The following is a 23,815-nucleotide window of genomic DNA, read 5'->3' as shown; positions in this document are numbered from 1 at the left end:
TCTTTCCAAGAAGTGAAAAGTTGATTGGACTTGTCTTTGTGTTTTGATGTTAAGTTTTCGTACCGTCTGACGCTAATAAGATTTCTGATAGTAGAAAGAGAGCTAACAATTAATAACAACAAAAAAAAAATGTTACTTCTTCGCACTTTCTCTGCAATGTGTATCAAACGTCTCCTAAAAGTTATAATACGCCCCGTAAAGTTATAATGAAAATTGATGTAGAGCACTACAAATATTGATACTCTACAGTAAAATTTACTTTTTAACAAATTTTCCTCGCAATAGTTTAATTTTTAAATTGTCTTCCTGATCTTAGTCTATTTGACAATGAAAAATATTTAACACAGTTTTAATATATATNATTAATGGAATTCGGGTATTGAATTTGAAAGGGGTGCTTACCATAAAAAATAAATAAAAAGATTCTTGATAAACATTAAGCATTTTCGTATTAAAATCTTAATATCTATGTTTCATAAAATAATTTTTTTAAATATTTTTATAAATTTAACATATGTGTGTCTTATTTTATAACAGAAACGAACTCCTAAGAATTTTTCTTATTTTAAATTGCCTACTGCAGGACAGGTCAATCTATTGTATACTTCTAATGCCTGAAGGTATGCGGTGATGTAGGTCAGAAGAATGGACAGCACCCTAAACAAGAACTTTTGTGAGTGTTAACTTGTTGCATTTCATGGTAAACTTAGCAATTTTCTGTATACAAAATTCAATAATAAGCCTAAAATTTTAGGACAATCTTGCAATTAGATTTACTAAAACAGCATTCTTACCGGCAAATGAAATAAGTTACTTTCAATGGAGAACTAAAGTAATCAGTAGTAAATTAAAACTAATATCTAAATTCGGAAGTTAATGTTTAGCACGTGGAGTGAAGTTAAAAAAGAATTATTACCCTAACCGAGCAAAAGCTATATAAATGTTAATAACCTACCTCTAGCACGCTGGTATGTGCTAAGGAATTTAACTATTTAAAAATATACATGTATCTATTATGTAAATAGAGAAAAGTACCTCATTAGGTGAATCGATCAGACCGAAGGCAGATGGCATATCATCCGATTTACCAGGCGACAATCTACCTGTGACATCATCAGAATCGTCCACCTTTCTCTTCTGTGCATTTCCAGCATTCGGGCTACCAGCGTGGCCAAGTGGGCTTAGCTGGGCCATCATCAAAAAAACAAATAAATAAACTAAATTTAGCCCAGCTTTAAGTTCGCGTAGATCCACTCGATAGTACTCTTACAAACTGGAAAAACGTTCGTCCGTATAACTCGCCTGCACACTTCACTGGAGTCTCGGCCGCACCTGAGCTACTCCGCCACAGGTGAGCGGGACTTAGTTGATACCCCCCGTTCTTCTATCCCCCACGCTCAACTCCACAAACACTCCCCGAGTGCCTTCCCGGAAAAATACAGGGGGAGAGATGTGTCGGAGATAAACGCGCCGGTCTAGTCTACCCTGAGGCTTTTTCAAATTCTAGTCTCTTCCTTAGCATAAATTGGGACGCTCTACCTGTCTAGTTCCATTCTACCCTGCCGTAACGAGTGGGTCAGTCCCGAAAATGACCTTGACACTCGCGACACGTCCCGTAGTATCGTTTCGGTTTCGGTGCCACAAACGGTGACGAATTGAAAACATCGTTTCTGATTTGTCAAAGTTACAATTGTGATTCGTGATCTCTATTGGATGAAATTAAGCACGCCTTCTTTGTCGATAAACCAATAGACTCCTCAAATGATACATGCGTCGATACGAAAACACGCCTACACTACGTCATATGGAAGTTTTTGCAAACATGTGGCGCCCTCTGTTAACAAAATATCTTAAGAAGAAATGGATTAATTTTGAATTTAATTAAAGCGTATTTTTTATCTAAACCTTTTTCAATTTTAAGTCTAAAGTTTTTATCATTTTAATTAAGTTTTAAATTAAGATCATTTTAAAATTAGAAATCATTTTTAAAATATAAATTTTATTTTCTATTATTTTTATAACTATAAAAAATTCTAAACACTTAATACTTTCATTTATAAAAACTTTCTCGGGTAAAAAAGCATTTTAAAAAATTAAGTAATTTCTTCTATTTTTTTCCAAATTTAAAATTATTATAACCTACACAAAATAATTTATTGAAGAGTTCAAAATTAAAAATCACTTAAAATTTTTAAAACACATTTAAATGTATAGAAGTTCTTAAAATAAATTGGTCATTTAAAAACTTAGATTTGTCACCTGATGTATGGATGAATGTACTGTACACAAAACAATAATTGTCGGGGTCAGTAAGTACACATGATCGAAACAAAAGTACCAGGCCGTGAAAATGTAAATAAAAAAAGGACAGATTCCGTCATATGACATCGTGATAATTATAGTTTTGCCTACTAGCAAACAATGGTACTAAATGGTGACAACATGGGAACCATCGTGGTTAAATACGAATAAAGATTTAACATGTTATTAAATCGTCCTTTTATTGTGCCGAAAAAGTCTTCGATTTGCAAATTTTTTAATCAATTTTAAGTGCGTTACATTTTTGCACCTCAAATAGTTATTATGTTAACTTAAATAAAATTAACATAAACCAAGAATAGAAATTAAATTTTTACTCTTCAATCGATTCGATTTATTAAAGTACTTTTTTAAAACTTTATTTATAGTTTAACATTTAAACAATAGTCAATAATATTGAAAAGCTCAATCCATCTTCCAATACTTATCTACAGATAATGATGTGTAAAAATAGTTTTTCTCGCGTTTATGTCCGTTTGTTTTCAACAACAATAGTTAAACTCTAATTATAAAAAAGAAAGAAAAGAAAAATATTTTAAACTAAAGCTCAGATTTTTCTGTAGATATTCTTTCACTTAAAATAGCTCGAGGGTTACAAATATTATGACAAATAAACGAAGTAAACTTGAAGGTCGGGGGTCATATAAATTAAATTTAACCGTTGCTACTCTTAAGAAAATAACTTAACAATAGAAAAACCGTTTTTATTTTTACGATCTTTCGAAGAAATTGAAATAAGTTTTAAATTTTTCTAACGACTGATGTTTCTTTAATGCTCGACTTTGAAATAGGTTCGTAAAGTAGATAAGATTATGCTTTAAGCATGATCTTTTCTTATCTACCAAATTTCTACTCTGTTCTAATCCGGTGTAGGACGTCATGCTGGAGACAAAGATCATTATCTGTCCCGCAAACAAAAGGTGTAGAATACCTATCTCACCAGTATTTTGTCCCTGAACTGGCGACAGTTGCCTAGTTTGCAGACATTTGGACGGGGTGAGGACATTCTATGACTAAATAATTAATTTTCTGCTTAAAAAGTAGGCCTAATATTTGTGTTATAGATTTGTGAACGATATTTCGTGATCGACGCAGAATTATTATATGTCATATTAAACAATTAAACAGAATTAAATAATGTAAAATAATAACCATGTGATATATGCAATTTTCTGAGAAGATTTAAGCTCTATAGTACCATTAATTGTTATTAGTTTACTATTAGTTATTGACGACAATAATAGTGGCATTTCATAAGTCTATGTTTAAATTCTTCACATTTTATCAATTTTTAAAAAAAATTACAATAAATAAATTTGATTATAATAATAAAATAACCTAGAGAGATTTTTCTTAATCGAATTATGAATGAGAGATGCAGAAAAATTTGATAGAGCACAAATATTAGGGATAACCATAGTTAACTTAACTATAAGAAAGTATTTTCTCTATTTTAGATGCTTTTACCAAAGTATCCATCATTTGTTTAATAGTATTTATAAAATTGATAGGGTTTGTAAGAATTATTTTGTTTACTACTTGTCGTTTTGCCCAATGAGCTTCGTGCATACCCGTTAGTGGTTAAAAGGGAGCGGTATTTCTATGTTAGTACAATTGTAGAATCTATCTATCATCGAGATAGGACCCAGCCGTAAATCACGTTGTTCTAATGAGTGGGGGAACTACCAAACCCGAAAATTAAGGCGGAAAATCACTATCCTTCCCTTGGCAAAGTGCAAAATATACCCCGAATGGTGCAATAGTTATAGATTTTACGTTATAAAAAAACTGAATAAAATAAATGAAAAATATAAACTTTAAAATATTAAATATTTTAAATCTTAAAGTATCTAACTAAAATCAGAATTATCTAATAAGGTTTTACAGTATGTAACTTAAGAATCAATATTTAATTTTATAATAGAATCAAATTATGATTAATTATTCATCTTTTATTGGTATAAAATTTTTAAAAATTTATTTACAAAGAATTAATTCAAATTATTATTAGGCTCCCATTTATAAAGATTAATGAAAATGAAAAAAAATTATTGCATTTAAATTGTACTAAAAATTTGTTTTAAATTTTATTAAAATTACGATATGTTCACAAATTCAACTTAAAATTAAACGATAACAACTTAAGATTTATTATTACAAGTTTATAAATAAACTTTATAACCATTCGATAAACATTTTTATTGTACTGTACAGACTTAATCAAACTTTATTGAAAAAGATTGAATTATGTTAATATAAAAATGCATAAAAACTTAAAGATCAGAAAAATTCAAGTCGTAAATTTTTTTCATCAAAACCATCAATATTGAAGAATATATTTATTTAAAAAAACTTGTTTTAATTTATTAAAAAAGTAATAATAAAAAATTGAAGTTTAAATGGCATAATGCATAATGGAAAGGATTATTTTAACATATAACAAGGGCATATGATGTAGCCTAATTAGCACTAGATAAATGATATAAAGTGGTGATTTATATACAATAAAACATAAATCTAAGAAGCATAACTAATACGATGTGTTACGAAGAGTGAGTATTTATGTATTCAGAGAAGCATATTACATTATGAGAATGCGATTGGTTGTTATGATATCAGTAAGCAAGGTAACCCCCAATCGTCAGGGCAATCACTCTGCTTCAAGGTCGGGTGTGTCCACAAATAATCACTAGATTGGTTCATCATAATTAGGAATTTTAAACCGATGACATCACTCTAAATTATTAGATACTAATTATTAGAATTTTTCATCCAAAAATTAAGAATTATTTAACGCATTTTTTATGGTATGCAATATGAAATCTTTTTGAGATTCTTTATTTAAAAAGGTCTTTATTAATTCTGTAATTTTTTATTTTATAATTTTAAAAATATTTAAAAATTTTATGACTTGTCTGATCTAAAAAATTTCATCGAATTCAATTTATCTATGAAATTGTTGGTGCACAAGAATAGTGACACAACTCAAAAAAAAAAAAAAAAAATAGATCTTCCAGAACAGCTATTTAAAAGTTTGTTTCCTGCAAGGCTTTCTCATGATCTTGGATTTTTAAAATTTTCAAATCTTTTTTGGAAATAAATATTAGTGTTCGTTCTTCTACATAAAAATATGGGGAGTTTGCTATACATTTCTACAATAAATTCGAAAGTGGAAATTTTTGAGTTGTGTCACTATTCTTGTGCACCAACGAAATGTTAAAACACAGATATTAATAGACATATTAATTTTTTAAGAGAAATATATAATATAAATTTATATAATTTTTAAAACCTTGAAATTAATTTGTAATTTAATAAACATTTATAAAGTTATACTTTCAAATGTCAGCAATTTTATGTAGAATTATCATCATAAAATCGATAACGATGAAGTTTTTTACTTTAAGTTATGAGAAAAAAATATATATAATTAAAGTAAAATAGTCAACAATTTAAGAAAAACAATAATTGTGAAATTATTCAACTGTTAAAATTAATTCTATAAAATTAAATTATATTTATTTAAAAATTATGAAGAAATGTTGAATATTAAAAAATACATAAGTTTATAATGATTTTATAATTTTATTTTATTTTTCTGATTTATTATGTTTACAGTTTGTCTAAAATCATATTTAATNTTTATATTATCCTTAATCTTTTCAGAGATGTAAAAATAATAAAGCATGAGCCCATGTTTTAAAATCTACTTCTAATTTTTCTAGTTGTTTTTAAGAGAACCATGTCTCTAACTAGGTTTTATTGTTTTTCCCTCAATGAAATAAAAAAAAAGTTATTTATTTTATGAAATAAAGACTATTAAATCCCATTTTTGCTTTTATATTTAATATTAAGTGATTTATGTATTTACTAATATATATTTCATTATGAGTAATTATTCCTATTATTTGATTGTTATAGAGAAATAACATTTAATAATTTTGTTTGCTATTTAATAATTATATCAAAATATGTTACGAAATTATAAAAGTATTATATATATTTACATATAACATTTTTGGAAAATTATACAAAGTTTATACAATTTAAATGCTGTTAAAAAATTATAGTAATAAATAGAAAATGTAAAGATATATCTTCAAATTAACATTCATCAAATATAATATTCTCAGCATTGCCACTTCGAAATTTATTTCTTTTTTCAGATGGTAACTATTATACAGAATTTATTAACGGAATATTAGATTATTAAGATACTATTATACAGACATAAAAATTCTTGAATATAGTAAATAACTAATTTACCTCTCTTTATATTACATAGACCTACTGCATAAAAAATGATAAATTTATAGGTCACGTTCATTTTAGCATTTCTAAAATTCCTCTCATGCAAATACAAGTACATATCAGGTCGTTTATTTTCTTGTATATTTTTATATTTTGCCAAATAATATATGAAATGATTAGAATGACTGATTTATTAAAGAACCTCATACGTAGAATCGAGTTATATCGTTTTCTATATTTTATTATAAGTGCAATAATTCGTCAATAATTAGTTCAATATTTAATAAGTAATTATTTATTTACAGTATTAAGTGGTGGTATACATTTAGTTAAATATACACGTATTAATTTTCATAGCTTTCCTCCCCCTGTTTTTAAAAGAGATTATTCGAATATTCTTTTATTTTTCTCTAAAGTTGATACCGAGTAATAAAAATAAGGAAATAATAATATAGATGTGATTTTTATTATTTAAGTTAACTTTAAAAATAATGAGTAGGTGAAAATCGGATTTCATACTGACCAATCCAGTTCAATTGGTAAGTTTTATTTGTATACATTATTGCAAAAAAAAAAAATTAATTTATGTCTATAAGTATTATAAAACCTACTTAAAACTGATGGACAATATATTTTATAACAAAATGAGCTCTTAATATTAAAGAACCTATAACTTTTCATAATACACGATATAGCAAGAAAAATAATATTAATACGAATTTTTCATTCATATTTGTTTTCTTGTATATTTTCTCAGATTATTTTAATATTTTATTTAAATTTATAATTACAGATTATTTAGTTGTTATTTTATTTTATTTTTGACGACCGTTTAAAACCTTTTCATGGGCTATATACATATCCGTGGATAGGTCTATCTACTTACATGCCATGGTTGGTTTCCCAATTCAGCATTTTCTCCTCCAATGATTTTCGAGTTTCTGATGTAAACTTTTCCGCATGCTGGAGACAAAGATAAACCGGTCAATAATTCATTTAAAATACAGAAACAATATGAAAATTACTGTTAAATAACCAGTATAATCTAAAACATAAAGACTCGTTTCTTCAGTATTTTTTATGATTATTGTATGTATAAGAAAAATATTTCCTTCTATACAGTCAAATCACTAAATTATTAAATCATGCATTAAACTTATTTTACCTGGATTTTTAATTAAATTGTTTCCGGTTGGTGTGGCATTTCTAGGGATGCAGCAACTCCAGAACATTCCTCCACTGCATAGGTCGATTGCTTTCTTTCCTTGAATCCAACAGGATACAGCCAGCATGCAAGGATAATCGCTACCATGATAGGTACAAGTTCTAGGTGCGGCTAGTAAAATATAATACTTGTTATTGCATATATACTGTATATATTAAAATATTCGAAAGAAGCAGTATCTAATTAGTTTATATTATTTGATTTTTCGTAAAAGTGAATAAAAATGTAATACGAATAAATTCATCTCTTATAAATAGTATCAATAAAACAAATTTGTAGAAAATTTAGTTAATGATTAAACAATAAAAATGAGTTATTGATGCAATAATTAACAGTTTTTTCGAATTTACAAATAATAATTACGGTATATAAAGATGTCTTAGAAATATATATAATAATTAAGCTTTACTATCTTCGTATATGTTACGAAACGAAACAGCATATAAATAAATAAAAATTGTAAATAAGAAATAAAAGAAATAATCACGCTTTGATATTTATGTATGGCTTATTCCAACAAGATTACTATTGGAATAAATTAAATATAATATTAATTGAGTAAACAATATCGTATTTCACTACGGTCAATGACTTATTTAAATAAATTATGTAAACAAATAATAGCAGTCACAGAAATACAATTATTATTCTGTAACGTTGCTTTCAGCGATATTTAATCTCAGTCGTATATATTATATGTATATTAAATAAGGATACGTACCAAGAAGTTGTTGTGCTATATTAAAAATTTGACTAGTTATTTGCGTATCTAAAGTTTTTGTATGATGATGTGCAGTTTGATGGCAATTGACAATGATGAGAAGAACACCGACAATAAATGTGCAAAGCAGAGTTATCCTATACATAAAAAAATAATAATAGTTTTAAAATCATCGTATTAAACACATTCATTAATTAAATCATTAAAGAATTTTAAATTAAATTTCGAATTTTATAATATATTTTTGTCAATAAACTGTGCATCCTTAACAATATTAATTATAGAAATTATAATTTATATTATATATATATTTTCGTAATTTATTATAAAAAATATGAAATATTTAAATTATAACCATCTTAAGTTAGTATCCTATAATTACAGTTGCTCTATATTTTTTGTTTATATAAAAAAAAATATGCGAAAAATAATTTAAAACTAAAAATTTTTATAATTATAAAGTATGGAAAATTACTACTTTGAAGATTCTATATCATTTTGTTTGACAGACCAAGTAATAATTAGATTAAAAGATAGTTCTAAGCAAAAATAATGCAGGGTAGGTAGAACAAATAATGAAAAATTTATAGCGTAATTAATCAAATTACGGACTTTTCAATCAATAATACTGATAATCTTTTTAAATTTATTGACAGTTGTAAGTGGCAAAATATATTAATAAAAAACAAAAGAATATATATACATACATGTACAGTACATTAGCACACGTATATTCACAATATTCATCTGGCTTCCTACATATTGATAAAAAAAGTAAAATATGTATGATGTTTAGCATATTTAGTAAAGGAAATTAATTACTTTAAATCTATTTACAAAGGACATGGTTAAGTTTTATGTTAAGCAACGAACCATTTAAATGTAACAGAAATGGTCTAGTGCAATCTGATGCATACGCTACTGTTGCAAGTGAGTAATTGCATGAAGGTCAATCAGCAGATCCATCATTCAGGTGCTTGTTGGCAATAATAGCTCTGTCCTTCTAAACTACCCTTCATAAATTCGAGACTAAGAGATAAGTTATATTTTTCAATTAGCGCTTACGTTTATATATTGTTCGAATTGATGATTGTATCGTTACTGATGTTGAACTTCATAAATAAATGTAACTCTTAAGTTAAATTGAAAAGGTTTTATTTAATAATCATTCTACGAGATGTTCATTATTATAAAAAGGAATGTAAGAATGTTAGAATGGGCGTAACAAATTATCTACTTGTTACACTTATGAATGAGGAAGAAGCAATGAGAACAGAATAGAAAATGCATATGAATCGTCCATAGAAGTATTCGGTCGTAGAATGCTTATCAATCAAACACATAGCATGTGTCACGTTGTCTATTCTATGGGCAATCATCTGTCATAGCTGTTGATCTTAAATATCTATTATTTTTTATTATTATTTTTTAAATTCTTTCTAGTTATAAATTAGTCTGTACGTTGTTAAATGTGAAAATTATTTCAAATTAGATTTTTGAACTAAAGGTAAAAACTGTTTGCTAATTAACTTGAACGCACCTTTTGATCTTTGAGAATGCCATGGAGGGAATCTCTTCACGCTCCGATGACAAGCTTGGATGGTAATTAAGTCGAGAGACCTGTTTTATGTACCGTCAGATGATGGGCTTAGTTGATTCCGATGGAAGTTACCATCAACCATGCGACAAATCGATGGTGTGGGAATCGCATGGAAGTTCCACGCTTTTGCAATAACATTCTCAAGAAATGAAATCATCCGAACCATGCGACTTTCTCATAATTAAAATACGTACCAACGATGTCACGAAAGCTAATTATCACCCGTGTTATCGTGATTGCACTTACACAACAGATTAAATTGGGCATTTCTAGATCGATAATGAATTTATGTTGAAACTTCATTTAAAAATTAATGAATAACGTTTGAATTGCATATAACTCATAGTATGCAGTTTTACAAATATATTTATCTGTTATTACCAATATATAATTAATTAATTTGTATACAATAATAATTACTTTTTAGTATAATATATTTACTTTATAATATAATATTAATATTTAATCTATACTATATTTTTCTATAAATCAATAGTTCATCTGACACGTCGTTTGATAGTGTTTTATTCTGTGTCACAAATATTCTAAATTTGTACAGTATGAATTAATATAAAGATAATGAAAATAAGTAAATTATACTGTTTTAACTTCTTCCTCCCAAATATACCTTATGCTGTTTATCATATGCATAAGCTATATTTTCTATTACTAATTTATAACGTGTAATTTATAGCATTTGATTTTTATTTTAACTTAATATACACTTATTACAGTAAAGTACATATAAGTGTCATTCGAATAATTTATAAATAAAAATAATAAAATCTAAGCTTATATACTGTCGTATAATACACACATTCTATACAAGATATAGTATATTCTACAACATAGCCTATAATTCATTCATCATTTAGTAATTACAAATCTGTTCAAACTATATTCTACTTAAAATATGATTAATCTTTACTTTGCTAATAAATTATTGTATTGTGCTGTAAAATGTTAATAATTATCTATTATTCATATATTTCTCAAAACGTAAGTATCTTGCAGGTTTAAAAAAAACAATAGCAATATATCGAACAGCTAATTGCTTTTTAACAATGACTTCTCAGGCATATAACAACCGTTATACCTCGATAACACGTGACTGGAATGATTCCGTTTAACCGTTAACAAAATGGATCGTGAAACAGTAAAATTTATTAATTAGATTTACACTTATAACGTGATTTGTTTACATTTTATGATGAAATGATACATATTTTGATAGGGGAAAAAATCTGTGATTTCCTTGTGAAGTTATTACATTTTCCAGTTTGAGTTTTTCCCTTTGTTACAAAGTGTCATTGAATGTAAAGAACGGCTACTGTCGCTTTATGAATAGAAGGTATGATTTTCGTGATTAATGTGATCACATCTCCGACTAAAGATGTATGATACAATCATCTTTTGAGAAATGAAAAAGGTTGAGTGAGATTTATTTTGAAATATGAAAGAGCACCCTCAGATTGTACTAGCCGCATTATAATTACCTCATAACTGATGATCCAGGATCATTCCTTTATATAATCTTATATATACATTAGAAGAAAAAAAACTAGAAAGAATCTGCTAAAATATAAGAGTTAACCAGAAGTTACTCTATTGAATGTACGAGGAAGGTAGTCCTGTTTTGCAAACTTTATTATTAATCACAAAAATGGCCATATTTTAAAAGGAGAGATATATATTATATCTTCCTGCCTACAACAATAATCTAAAAGAATATAAATTTTCGAGTAGGTTCAAGTTTAATTACGTGAGAAACATACTAATCATAACTTTAACTACATTATATTAAATTTTTTAATTTAAAATACTAAAGGGAGTGAATTTATATTAAAAAAATTATAACTACTCCTATTTTAAATTATAAAAATTGTGGTCAGCATTTTTATACATTGTAACCAAATAATATGTTAAATCCTTTAGCTCGGATAATCATTAAATTTTTAAATATTAAAAAAAATTAATAATAGTAATGCATTTATATAAAAGTGTAGTGGAAGAGGTCATCCAACTCTATCATGACTTTTGTTGAATCGCGTACATCTATAATTCTTCACAATCATCTTTTTCTACTTCTCTTCTCCTCCATCAATTTTTCTATCTCCTATATATTACGTGCCGAATCTGGCACCCCTGAGGCCTTTCTATCTATAACTGAATGTCATAGCTCGTGCGGTCACGCGCTTCATTCTTAAACTGACGGACAGGTGCAAGCGGTCAATCAAAGACTTTAAAAAAAGGAAGAAGAAGAAAAAAAACAGGAAAAAAATTTTTGAGAATCGGTTATTTTGACAAATTGTACATGTCTTGTAAAAACTACTGAATGGCACTCCAAGACGCCATATTGGTGACATATCTACGATGTTTCATACGTTAACTGAATCCTGTTTTTGATTGCAATTTTATGTTCTGGAAGATTTTTTGTTATTTTTATATTATTAATTAAATAGATTAAATATTGTTAACAATTTTAATATAAAATTAAACCTAAAACAATTATATTCTTATTATATTGCATAATACCGTAACAGTAGCTACTGTTCAGATTCTTTCATTCATATTTATGTTAATTTATAATGTAAAATTTGAAATCTTCGTAAGATCAAAATAATGTTTATAGTATTTATGTAGGTTATTGGGAAGCTATTGATGATATTTGAAGAGTTAAATTGAAGGCAATTGGAAACGATGTTGAAAGCGTTAATCGCTCGCAAAAATGTGTTTTAGAACTTTTTAACAATTATTCTGCTGTTGATTTATAATTTCAGATCAGTAGAATCAATACACGAAATCTACCGCGAGAAAAACAACTAAAAATGCGCTAAATGATACTAGATATAACTCCTAAAATTAATTAATTGCGTCACAATGTCATAACTATTTTAGAATATAATCGATACTAAAGATATAAGCTAATGAAATTCTTAACTATAATTAAAGTTCTGTTTTTCATCTTTATAAGAATATATCCAAGTCCATTTACCGCGGTCTGTTTTGTATGTAAATAAATAAAGTAGGTTGAGTTTTGCCTCCCACTTGACTGACATTTGACTTATCACAAAATATAGCCCGAAGCAAATTGCTCGGTCTTTGACGGTTAAACCTAATGCATGATTAGCACCTGTGTCTATCCATCTCGTTTCTCCACCCCAAATCTCATCTCTCCCTCATTGCTGTTCATCTCCTTCGTTTCATTTTCGGAAAATCCCTCTCACCTTCATAATTACAAGCCGGTAGATGCCAAGTGACGAGCAGACCAATGTGGGGGAACGTTACGGAAATTGTCAGCTTGATAAGTGTTCACCCCGTATTATTGTACTCTTATATTGATGTATCGAAGGTCACGTCTACTCGGATCAATATTTACATTATATAAATATTGATAGAATGACAAATAAAATAAGCTGTATGAAGAGTCGTACTTAAGAGTTTAATAAATTTATCAAATGCTAAATTTTGACAGTTTTTGCTATTGAATGGACAGTTTATTACATCAAGTTTTCATTCCAAAATAAACTGATCACAATGACTAACACGTTATAAATTTATACATGACACTCTGTTTTATGCGAAAAATAAAAGAAAAATTAACTTTATCATTAGCTTCTGATTATCATTCTGATAATGGGAGAAATTTAATTTAACTCATAATTTTCTATTAAGTTCTATATTATATATGCATTTATAGGAAGAAATTCGTTGAATTGTTTTATTTTATTATCTATATTATTATAAATGTTTAAACATAAGATTTATAATAATATAGATAATAAAATAAAACAATTTCTGTAGAAAAAATAACTGAGTGTCTTTGTTTAGAAAAAAAAACTATAAATTTTACTGTATAAACCATATCTTTACGTAAAAGAATTCAAAATTCAGACTGAAATGTACATACATTACTGTACTTATCTAGGTGAGATGCAAACCGACATTCTTTGGTTGGTGTATTCAACATATCGGAGGACGTGTGTTTAGAAACCTACCCAATTCCAAATATTTCTTCTTTTGTTTGTTGCTTTATGAGTCTCACTGTGGTATGTGCTAGAAATTGCACGTTGAATGTATTAACTATTTATTAACAAAATGACATTAATTTAAAATTATTTAAAACGTATCTAAATAAATTCTTAACTTAAAATAGTTATTTATATTTTAAACTTTCAATATGAATAAATTTTAATTTTTAAAAAAATTTTATAAGTTTTGAATTAAGTTCCACTCATCATTTTTCCTCAATAAAGAAGGATAACTTAAGCGGATTATAAATTTAATTTCATGAAACCAAAATGAAATTTTTAACATTTAAGAAGTTTTATACTATTCATTCTTGCATATAATATAAATACTTAAAATTTTATTTCTAATTGAGCGGTAAACGATTCCAAATAAATCTTCGTAATATAAATTTATCGATATTTTCAATGTCTTCTTGCTATTCTGGCGTAAATATTCGTTATTATTGTTTATTTATATAGAAAATGCATCTTATCACAATTTAAAGTCATAAAGAAGAATAAATCTTTACATTTCATAATCAATATGTTTCTTTAAAATACAGTATTATTTTTGAAGAAAATTTTAAAATTTTTTATCTCCTATAATGCTAATTTCTAAATGACAGCGCATAAAACACTTCAATTTACTTGAAAATATGCAAAAACGGTCGCTTTTTTCAAATTTATATTTTATGAATAAAAATTTATTATTATTTTTAAGAAGTTAAGAAGCCATGACAAGTAATTAATTTTATGTAATATTTCATTACTTACTTTTAAGGTAACATTTGAAGACTGGTAACACGATTTCTTATGAAAATAACTTACCGATTGTTCAAACTGTGCATAAATAATAAAATTTATAATATTCTTATTTAAATTATAAGTGAATAATTTAAATAATTTAAAAAAAATGTAAACTAGTCAATTTTTAACATTATTTTAAATTTAAATATCTTTTAGACAATTTAAATAAGTTTTTTAAATAGTTTGCTTTTATAAATACTGTATATGTATAAAACGTAAAATTTTATAAAAATTTTCAATTATTCGAACAAAATTTTCTATCAACGAATTATCTTAATTATTTTATAGTTATCTAATTCACTTTTAAGTTTTTTTCTCTCTCTCTTCTAATAATTTATTATAATTTGCAACAGCTATCACAGCTATAATTTTTTTTAAATAAATGCCTACAGAATTTTAATTAAACATTTTCTGTGCATATTTATCTTATTTATAGTTAATGTTTTAAAATTAGAAATTTAATATAAACAATTCTTTAAATTGAAATATTGTTTATAGCGGAAATACAGATTGTTTTTACTCCTTAAAAAAGTTACATTCCATTCGACTCTCATCTAAGTTAAAGATCTCATATTTTAAATAAGGAAGCTTCCTCATTTTTGATAGATGAATGTTTTCTTAAAAAATTGTTTACAAAATAATAATTTATAACTAAAAATTTCGTTAACCTCGTATATAAATTTTGAAAGCTATTCTTAAGTATCTTGTACCACCCACAAACGAACAATAGACTATCATTGGACCGATTAATGATCGATGGTTTAAGCTATATCCATCGGTTAAAGTAGCATATATATTTTTAAGAGCTAACAACGAAAAAAATAAAGAAAAAATGGTAGCACAAGTTGGAGTTTAGTCACGACCAAAAGATAACATCACTTTGTGATAAGAAATCTCGCCGCTGTAAACTTAAGTCTATTCCATCATATTGATTAAAAGGCAACAAAGTGGTATAAATCATAGAGGGTAGTTATTCCAACAGCTTCATGTTTTCTTAAAAGATTTAACCTGTTAAGTCCGTTTTGTTGTAACGTATACGTCGAGGTCAATGGATTGGCATTAATGTATTACGAGTAAAGTAGCCTTAACTGTGATTAATGATATTTTATATCAAAAGTGACTATTTCTAAAAAGGTATCTGCTTCACTTTATAATTTACCTAAAGAAAAGCTCAGTATATTTTGTAGATAATTCCACTAAAGCACTCGTTCTAAGATCAGTAAACTCGCCAAAAAACAATTATTAGATACTAGTATATTTTCTAAAACTATTTCTATGTATCGTTATGAGAGGGTTCTCTTCGGGATCTTTTGTTGTTGGATAAAATATGTGAAAATTAAGTTTTTTTTTGCGAAGGTACTGCAGTAAATGAGCAATATTGTAATTGTAAAACGTGGTATAGGATCTAGACGATATAGACGACCCCAAAAATAGGTAGGGGAAGATGCATGAAGTAGTTGGTAGCACATCACCCCCGTTTGAAGGCAGCCTACAATTTAGTTGTCAGGTGTCTGAGATTGGAAGCCATCCCGCTGTTCCACTGTGTAGGAGCAGCGACTTTAGTTCTTTTCATCCTCCGGCTGTTTCTGATCATCCTCTTTTACCATTCCCTCCTTCGCCTCAGGTCTTTTATAGTATATTAGCATGCCCAATAGTACAGAGATTACAGTAATGTACACGTTTACTGTGTTTTCGAATAAGGAAAAGCTTTTTTTCAAAATGGTGAGGATGAAATGTCTTGCTCCGGATGAAGATAACTTATTAATCGTTGATTACTTAGTCGTGCTAATAAGTAGGTCCTATATTTCGTGCAGTTCTTAAATTGGAAAGGAGGAAGAAGCGTACATGACAGTTTTCAAAAGATGAAATGTGATCAGGCTAGTTTCTCATGCATTCCCGCACCTGCTTACAGCCAGAGGCTTCTTGATTGTTAAATCCAGCAATGCCACTGAACTCACTATTTTACAATGTGACTGAGGGTGGTATATGAAATTTTTTTGTTTATTTCATTTCCTTTTCTCGTATTTTATATCTGAATATTGTTTCAATGATTTAACTTAATTATATTACGATATTAACGTTGCATATTCGCTTACATTTTTTCTCTTCATTTCGATGACTTCTTAAAATCAAAATATCAAACGAGATACAGGAAGCATCCTTTAATTATCGTCTTCGATGACCCTGGCTTATAGGCCAAAGGTCACCAATTCACCGGAAACCGACAAAAAGTAGTCGAATAGAATAAGGGGCGTCGGACGAGCGTTACAAAGAGAGGCGCCTCGTCAGGTGCCCTCTCGTATGCCCCCCTTATCCAAGCAGCAGGTGAGAGAGAGTCGATGGGGAGAGGGGGTCGAAATACTGGATTGATTTCCTGAACCCGTCGATTCGTTCCGTCCAGTCCCCAAATTACGGGTCGAACAAAAGGGCATCTTCCCCAACTCGGCGCTCTACGGGTCATAGGTCATTTACGTACGGTGGTGATGGAGGCCATTTCTCACTCCACCCCAAGATTTGTTGTCAAAAGTCAGACGTAGGTATTGTTCCTAAACTAGTCTCGTCTGAAAGTTAAAAATGTCGCATACCACAAACGATTTGGCGTCTGCATGTAATGATGAAAATTGTCTCTTGCCGAAATAACTTCTTGGAATTGAAGAAAAGAACGTTCAAAATAGAAAGGTTGTTATTATGATAAGCAAGGGCTTAAACATAAATCTTATGCTTTCATAAACAGGCTTTTGTAGATTCGGATATAAGCCAATTAAAAAATAGGAGACGTCATATAAATTGATGTTTTAATATTTGTTTGTTTAAGCATGTAACAGAGTGATATATTTCCAACTGAATTCTTCGTATAGTAAGATAATAAGTTTGTTGGATCTACACACAATGTAAAATTTATGCTACAAAATGACCTACGAACTAGGTTTCACTATTCGCATGCATATAAGTTCCGCCAAGCTAGATCGAAGTTACGAAGATGCAATTGATCTCAAATCACTTTATAAATTCAATGTTATAATTGTTAAAAAGTTATATATATATTATTTTTTTAAAGTATAAAATAAAAGTTCAACAACTTTTCTTTGTTGAATTTTAGAACATCTGAAAAACATTAAATCGTATTTGTATCTGGCCTGAAGAAAACTGTCTCATTTCTATCACGTTAAAATTCATTTTTATTTTTAAATTTTTATTTTATTCGGCATTTTATATTTGCCTTATTTCAGTTTAATCATTAAAAAAGCAAATTATGTATCGAAAAGTAAAATTGATATAAAATGAAATTGTTCATATTTAAACTAAGAAACATTCGAAATGAATGCAATTCTAGAGAATTCTTGAATTTTAGAGAAAAAAATTTTTTAAGTGGTGGACAATTTCGGTATTTCTTTTAAGTAATTTTTGAAATTAAATTCTTGTAGAAAGAAACTAATATTTCAGATAAAATGAACTTTCCAATGCATTTGGCTTAAATTACTTAACGTAATGCTTAACCATACAGAATTTCGAAGTTATATTTTAATTTAGAATGTTAGAAATTACTTCTTCGATTTTGAAAAACGTATATTCAAATCGTATTTACTTAATTTTCATCACTAATCTATAGATTAAAAGCAACTAAGTGCAGTAGATTCATTTCGGTCTTTATGCTTTAAAGATTCACATATTCTTAAGAAGAAGCGTAATTATGTTAAGAAATAAAATAGGGAGAAAAAAGGATCGAGATCGTTGACCTAATAAAATAAAAATAGTTTGCAAACGACTCGAAAAAAATCCCCGAAAATCGTTTCGAATTAGAACCATCTTAGTAATAGATGTGAAAAGATACTGTTTTGTGAGAAATATTTCTCATTCTTCAACCAAAATAACTGGTTATTTTCTTAGCATCAGAGATGAACTATCAGAAATTTTTTCCATCGGAACCTTTAGAAGATGCAAAATGGCTTAAGGCAAGAGGGTGACTGTCATATTTTTTCCTTATTCTAAGTCTTTATGTAGGTCTAATCATACCGAACACCTAGTATGAGAAATGAGTTTTCCTACGCTACCATCTTTGCCATTACTAGATGTGAGGTTCTTTGACTCGTTTTTGGTAAAAACTAGCTTCGATGTTACTCTGTAGAATTCTTTAATAATGACTTCATACTCGACAATCAATCAAATATTCGAATTTATAATTAGTTATTGAAAAATACATTAGTCTTTTACTTTTTTTAATTATACTTATTTAGAAAATTAAATATATAGAATTATGCTTTTATAAATTAAAAAAGAAATGAATAAAGAATAAAGGTTCCATCATAACTTTTTGACTTTGATTTTTCAAGCTACTGTCAATAAAAACTTTTAAAAATGCTATCAACAAAAATTTATGACCTTTAATTTTAAAGATAAACAGTAAAAATATATAAAGGCATTATCATTATTTATTAAATCTATAAATTTTAAAAACACCATTGATGAAATTTTTAACATTAATATTGTTAGGAAGGCTATCATTTACGCGTGTAATTAGAGCTAAAATTCTCTTCAGTTATTTAAGTTTTGAAAATTTTAAATGAAGTTAACAATAAAATAACAAAATTTACCTATTTATTTATTAAAGTACAATAAATTAAAGCGTTGGATTTTACTTTTTAAAAAGATGACATTAATTAAAATATTTTGTTTAATTATAGAAATTTAAGGTCTGAAAATTTTACATGGGAACCATAAATAAAAGCTTTTAATCATTTGATATTAAAGGAACCATTTTTAAATAATCCTAAATCATCGAATATTATCAATAAAATATTTTTAGACCAGGTTAAAATATTCATTGATAGTACCTTTCCGTATTGAATGAAAAACTGCTAATTTTTTTATTTATATATTTATTTTTTCCCCTTCGGAATTTCAAATTAACTAGAGATATACTCAGACATTCATCACTACAGTTCAGGTTCACTGCACGAGTGTTAGATGACGTCATTAACGCGTGGCTGGGGGCAACACAGGTGCACGCGCCAACGGACGTAATGAACGCACGTAGATGTTCGCGTAAAACAGTACAAACAAGACAGGAAGTCGGTTACCTCAGGGTTCTGACATAAACACGTGAGATTTACCCTTAAGTTACTCTTTGATTTGTTATAATGCCAGATGAATCATTAGTTCTAATTGGGGTATCACTTTCTAACGTAGTTTTTTTTCTTACCACCTTGTCGTTTCTGTCACTATTACATTTTTAAATTATGCTAACTTATGCGTAAACAAATGTTTTTAAGAGTGTGTAACTCAATGTTCCTTGTTTTAATTACTTTCTGGTGCAGAGTTCACACATATATGTTCTACATCAGGGAACTAAGAACAGATACATTCACACTTGTTATATAATATTTATTATGTGAAAAAATCAAAAAAATTTTTAATAATTCTAAATTTAACATTAAATTTTACATTAAAATTAATTTATTAATTATTGGTTTCTTTATTTAAATATGTATGCCTATGAAACAATCATAACTAAAAAAATTGGAATAAGTGCTAAACAGTAATTTAAAAGTTTTATAATTTATATAAAAATTTTATTCATTTTTAGATTTATTTATTGATATAAAAATTTTATTCATTTTTAGATTTATTTATTGATTAATTTTTTTAGATTTTATTTAAAAAGAAATTATATATTTATATTAAATTATGCAAATGTAGCATAAAAATGCAGCTTAACTTTTGTGTACTCATCGAATGTAATAAATCGTTAAAATTTATAACAGTTTATATTTGTTTTTCAATTTATTTTGGTACTTTTCTAGTATTCTAGTAGTTCTATACTATATTTAAGATATAAAAATTTTAATTAAATATTATTCTATTATAACCTTATTGTTATTATTTTTATCACTGTTAATTCTTTGAAATTATGAGAATTTTATTAAATTTTTCTCATTTTTATTTTTAGGATTTTATTAATATTTTTAAACTTAGCCTATTACTATATAAATTCTATTTAAATTCTTTTATCATCAACTTAAAAATTTTATTATAATTTACTAAAAATTATTTTTAAGTCATTTATTGAATAAGTACTGTACATAAAATATACTAAGTAACTTCTTAAAATTTATCACTTCAGTGACATTTTTTATTGTTAATTTCCTATTTCTTTAAAAAATGTTTTTATAGTTTGGATATATTAAAATTTATGGCCTTATTTATTTCTTATGTTATAAACTTATATAAATCCTGTAAATTACAGTCAACTTAGATTATATCTAACAACAATAGAATATATTTAGAGAAAAAAATAACCGATAGTTCTTTATATCCCAACCTATTTTTCAAAAACGGAAACGTGAAAGCTGCAACAGAAACGATCATAAATGACTATTTACGATATCTTCTCACATTGCCAAAACGATTAAATCAAACTTAGTGGTAATCATTTGCACGGATGACTGAATCCCTACCTTTAAAGCTTTCGGCCATGCTAAAATGTTGAAAAAAAAAATCCAGCAACACCTACGCTACTTTCGTAAGCTTTATGGACAATTAAGTAACCGAAACGGCTTAAAACCTTGTAAATTAAACCGTATTTAAATTCGTTTTACCTGCGGAATTCCATAAATGCGTTATAAAATGAATATAAAATCCACAACCGCATTAAAGAAGTCGTATATTAACATGCATCGCTTATATTAAAAGACGTCAAATAGAATATCTTATTTTTAAAAATATTTTAAATAACTTTTTTATTATGAAATGTTAAGCAGAATATATCGTATTTACAAATTTGTAACTTATATTTAATAGTATTTAGCATGATAGATTATAGCACATTCTCTATAAATACGGGGTGTCCCATATGTCATGCACCATAAGAAACTGTAATGAAGGGCCACCCAGAGGGTAGCGGGGGCCTGGGGCAAAATACATATTGGGGCTTTACAGCAAATTAAATTATTATATTAAAGGAAGTAAACGGGAAAATATTGCATATGGGCCCCAACTTCTTTGGAACCCAGGGCAATTTGCTCTTTTTACCCCTCTCTCTGGTCGTCCCCGTTGTAATGTAATGGGTATTTTCCCCGTTTCAGGACCATGCTAACGCAAGACGAACGCATTGAGATCACCCTAATAGTCGACCAGCGCAGTAACAGGGAGTAACAGGGAGGTGATACAGGATTCAACCTCAAACACAAGAGCGAGCACCAATTTCTCCAACCATTGTTGGGCAACTAGTAGCCAAGTTTAAGAGGACTGAATCTACGATCGAAGAAGAACATTCGAGTCATCTCTGACCTCAGAGATTTTGTAATATATATGGAATAATTGAATCACCTGTCTAAATTGTGTGTGCAAAGGACGGCAATCACATCGAACATCATTTGAACAGCTATTTTGTGCATAGTGTGTATTTTTCTATGGCTCAAAATATTTTGGGCACAATATTATTAAAAAATTTTAAATATAATAGTTTATATTGGAATATATTAAATAAATTCATATATTCCCATTTGAATATATCACGAGTATATACAAAATTTGATAACGGAACTTTTCATACTGAAAAATGTTTAAAAATTTTCTGAAATTTCTTCTTAAAAACGTTAGATAAAAGTTATTAGAAGACATTCTGTAAAAATTAAGTATGAGACATATTGATTCATTATTAATTCGTCTAATATAAAATCTCATGTTTTTACACTGAAAAACTTTAGTAGATATTAGTAAAAGAATTCATTCTAATGCTCTAAGTGTCAGTCTGTTTTCATACAGAGAATTATTACAGTAGTTAGAACTTTCAAAAAGAATATTCAGTAAAAATATTTGAAGCTTGTTGTATTACGCTTAAAATAGCTTGATAGGACGTCTTGCTAAAAACATTACATAGAAAATAACAAAACGAGAGAGACATTGAATAGTACAAAATAATGGTCTAGAGATCTCTTTCTCTTGTATAGTAATTAGAATTCTTTATGCTTAAACTATTATTATTTCAAAAAAAAAAAATTCAAACTTTTTATCCTTAAATTTCTAAGTGAAATAATTAAACTCGAAATAAATTTCTACAACAATAAGATTTCTTACATATTAAATTTTATTTTTATTATAATTTAGATAATTTAAATAACCCTTTAATTTATTTTATTCCTTCTTTAATTCCGTGTAGTTGCTACTACGAAACGAGAAACTTGTTAAAATGACATCATAATTGCCCAAGAGGGATCACGAGTCCAACACAGAGGAGTACTTTGATGCTTTTTTTTTCTTAAGTAATTTAACTTCCGCAATTTCGACAATGGTAAAACGAAAATCTTTTTTACCTTTCGGCCATGCCATTTGGCATAACTATTACTGATTGCGTCATTGTTGCATGATCGATGAAAATTACTCCTCCAGATTTTTTGAAAATTCTCCTCACGTTCAATGATCGAATTATATATAAACCTATACTTTGTCCATATTTTTAGATGGCATAAGTTAATAGGATTATCTTAGAAGCAAAGTTAATTATCCAGCAAAGGAAAAAAAATTGAAGAAAGAAAAAAAATTAAAGTATTTACAAAACTAGTTTGTTTATCATTTAAAATTTTTTATTTTAATTTTTTTTTCGTTAACTTATATATAAAATAAATTACTTAAATATAAAAATCGAAATATTCGCATTGCATAGATACGTTTTAATATTCTATTTTAGAATAAGTATTTATAACATGAATTTAAATTGAAATTTTAAAAAGTTTTCAACGATTTTTGATTAATTTTTCTATTCGTTAAAAAAAAGGAAATTTTGTAATATCATAAGATTTTAAATGAAATTACACATTAAAATATGAGCTGTCAAACATGCATCTTAATTCCCGTATCATAAACGTTAACCGGAATTCTGATAT

The 23,815-nt window shown here is 27.3% G+C and overlaps 1 protein-coding gene across 1 annotated transcript; it reads right to left on the bottom strand.

The window, feature by feature from the left end:
• Positions 1-943: 943 nt before the first annotated feature.
• LOC111613584 lies at positions 944-23,289 on the bottom strand. Its single transcript, XM_023354939.1, has 6 exons — positions 23,246-23,289; positions 8,517-8,653; positions 7,736-7,906; positions 7,457-7,533; positions 1,036-1,185; positions 944-988 (listed from the first exon to the last, which is right to left on the bottom strand). Exons 1-6 carry the CDS (start codon positions 23,287-23,289, stop codon positions 944-946), a joined length of 624 nt encoding a protein of 207 aa, XP_023210707.1.
• Positions 23,290-23,815: the final 526 nt, after the last annotated feature.

This window comes from Centruroides sculpturatus, unplaced genomic scaffold (assembly GCF_000671375.1).
Source record: "Centruroides sculpturatus isolate CEXI.00-Female unplaced genomic scaffold, Cexi_2.0 scaffold2, whole genome shotgun sequence".
In the NCBI taxonomy this organism is placed as follows: Eukaryota; Metazoa; Arthropoda; class Arachnida; order Scorpiones; family Buthidae; genus Centruroides; species Centruroides sculpturatus.
Note: the sequence above shows the minus strand (reverse complement) of the source record. Positions and strands in the feature narration are given on the sequence as shown.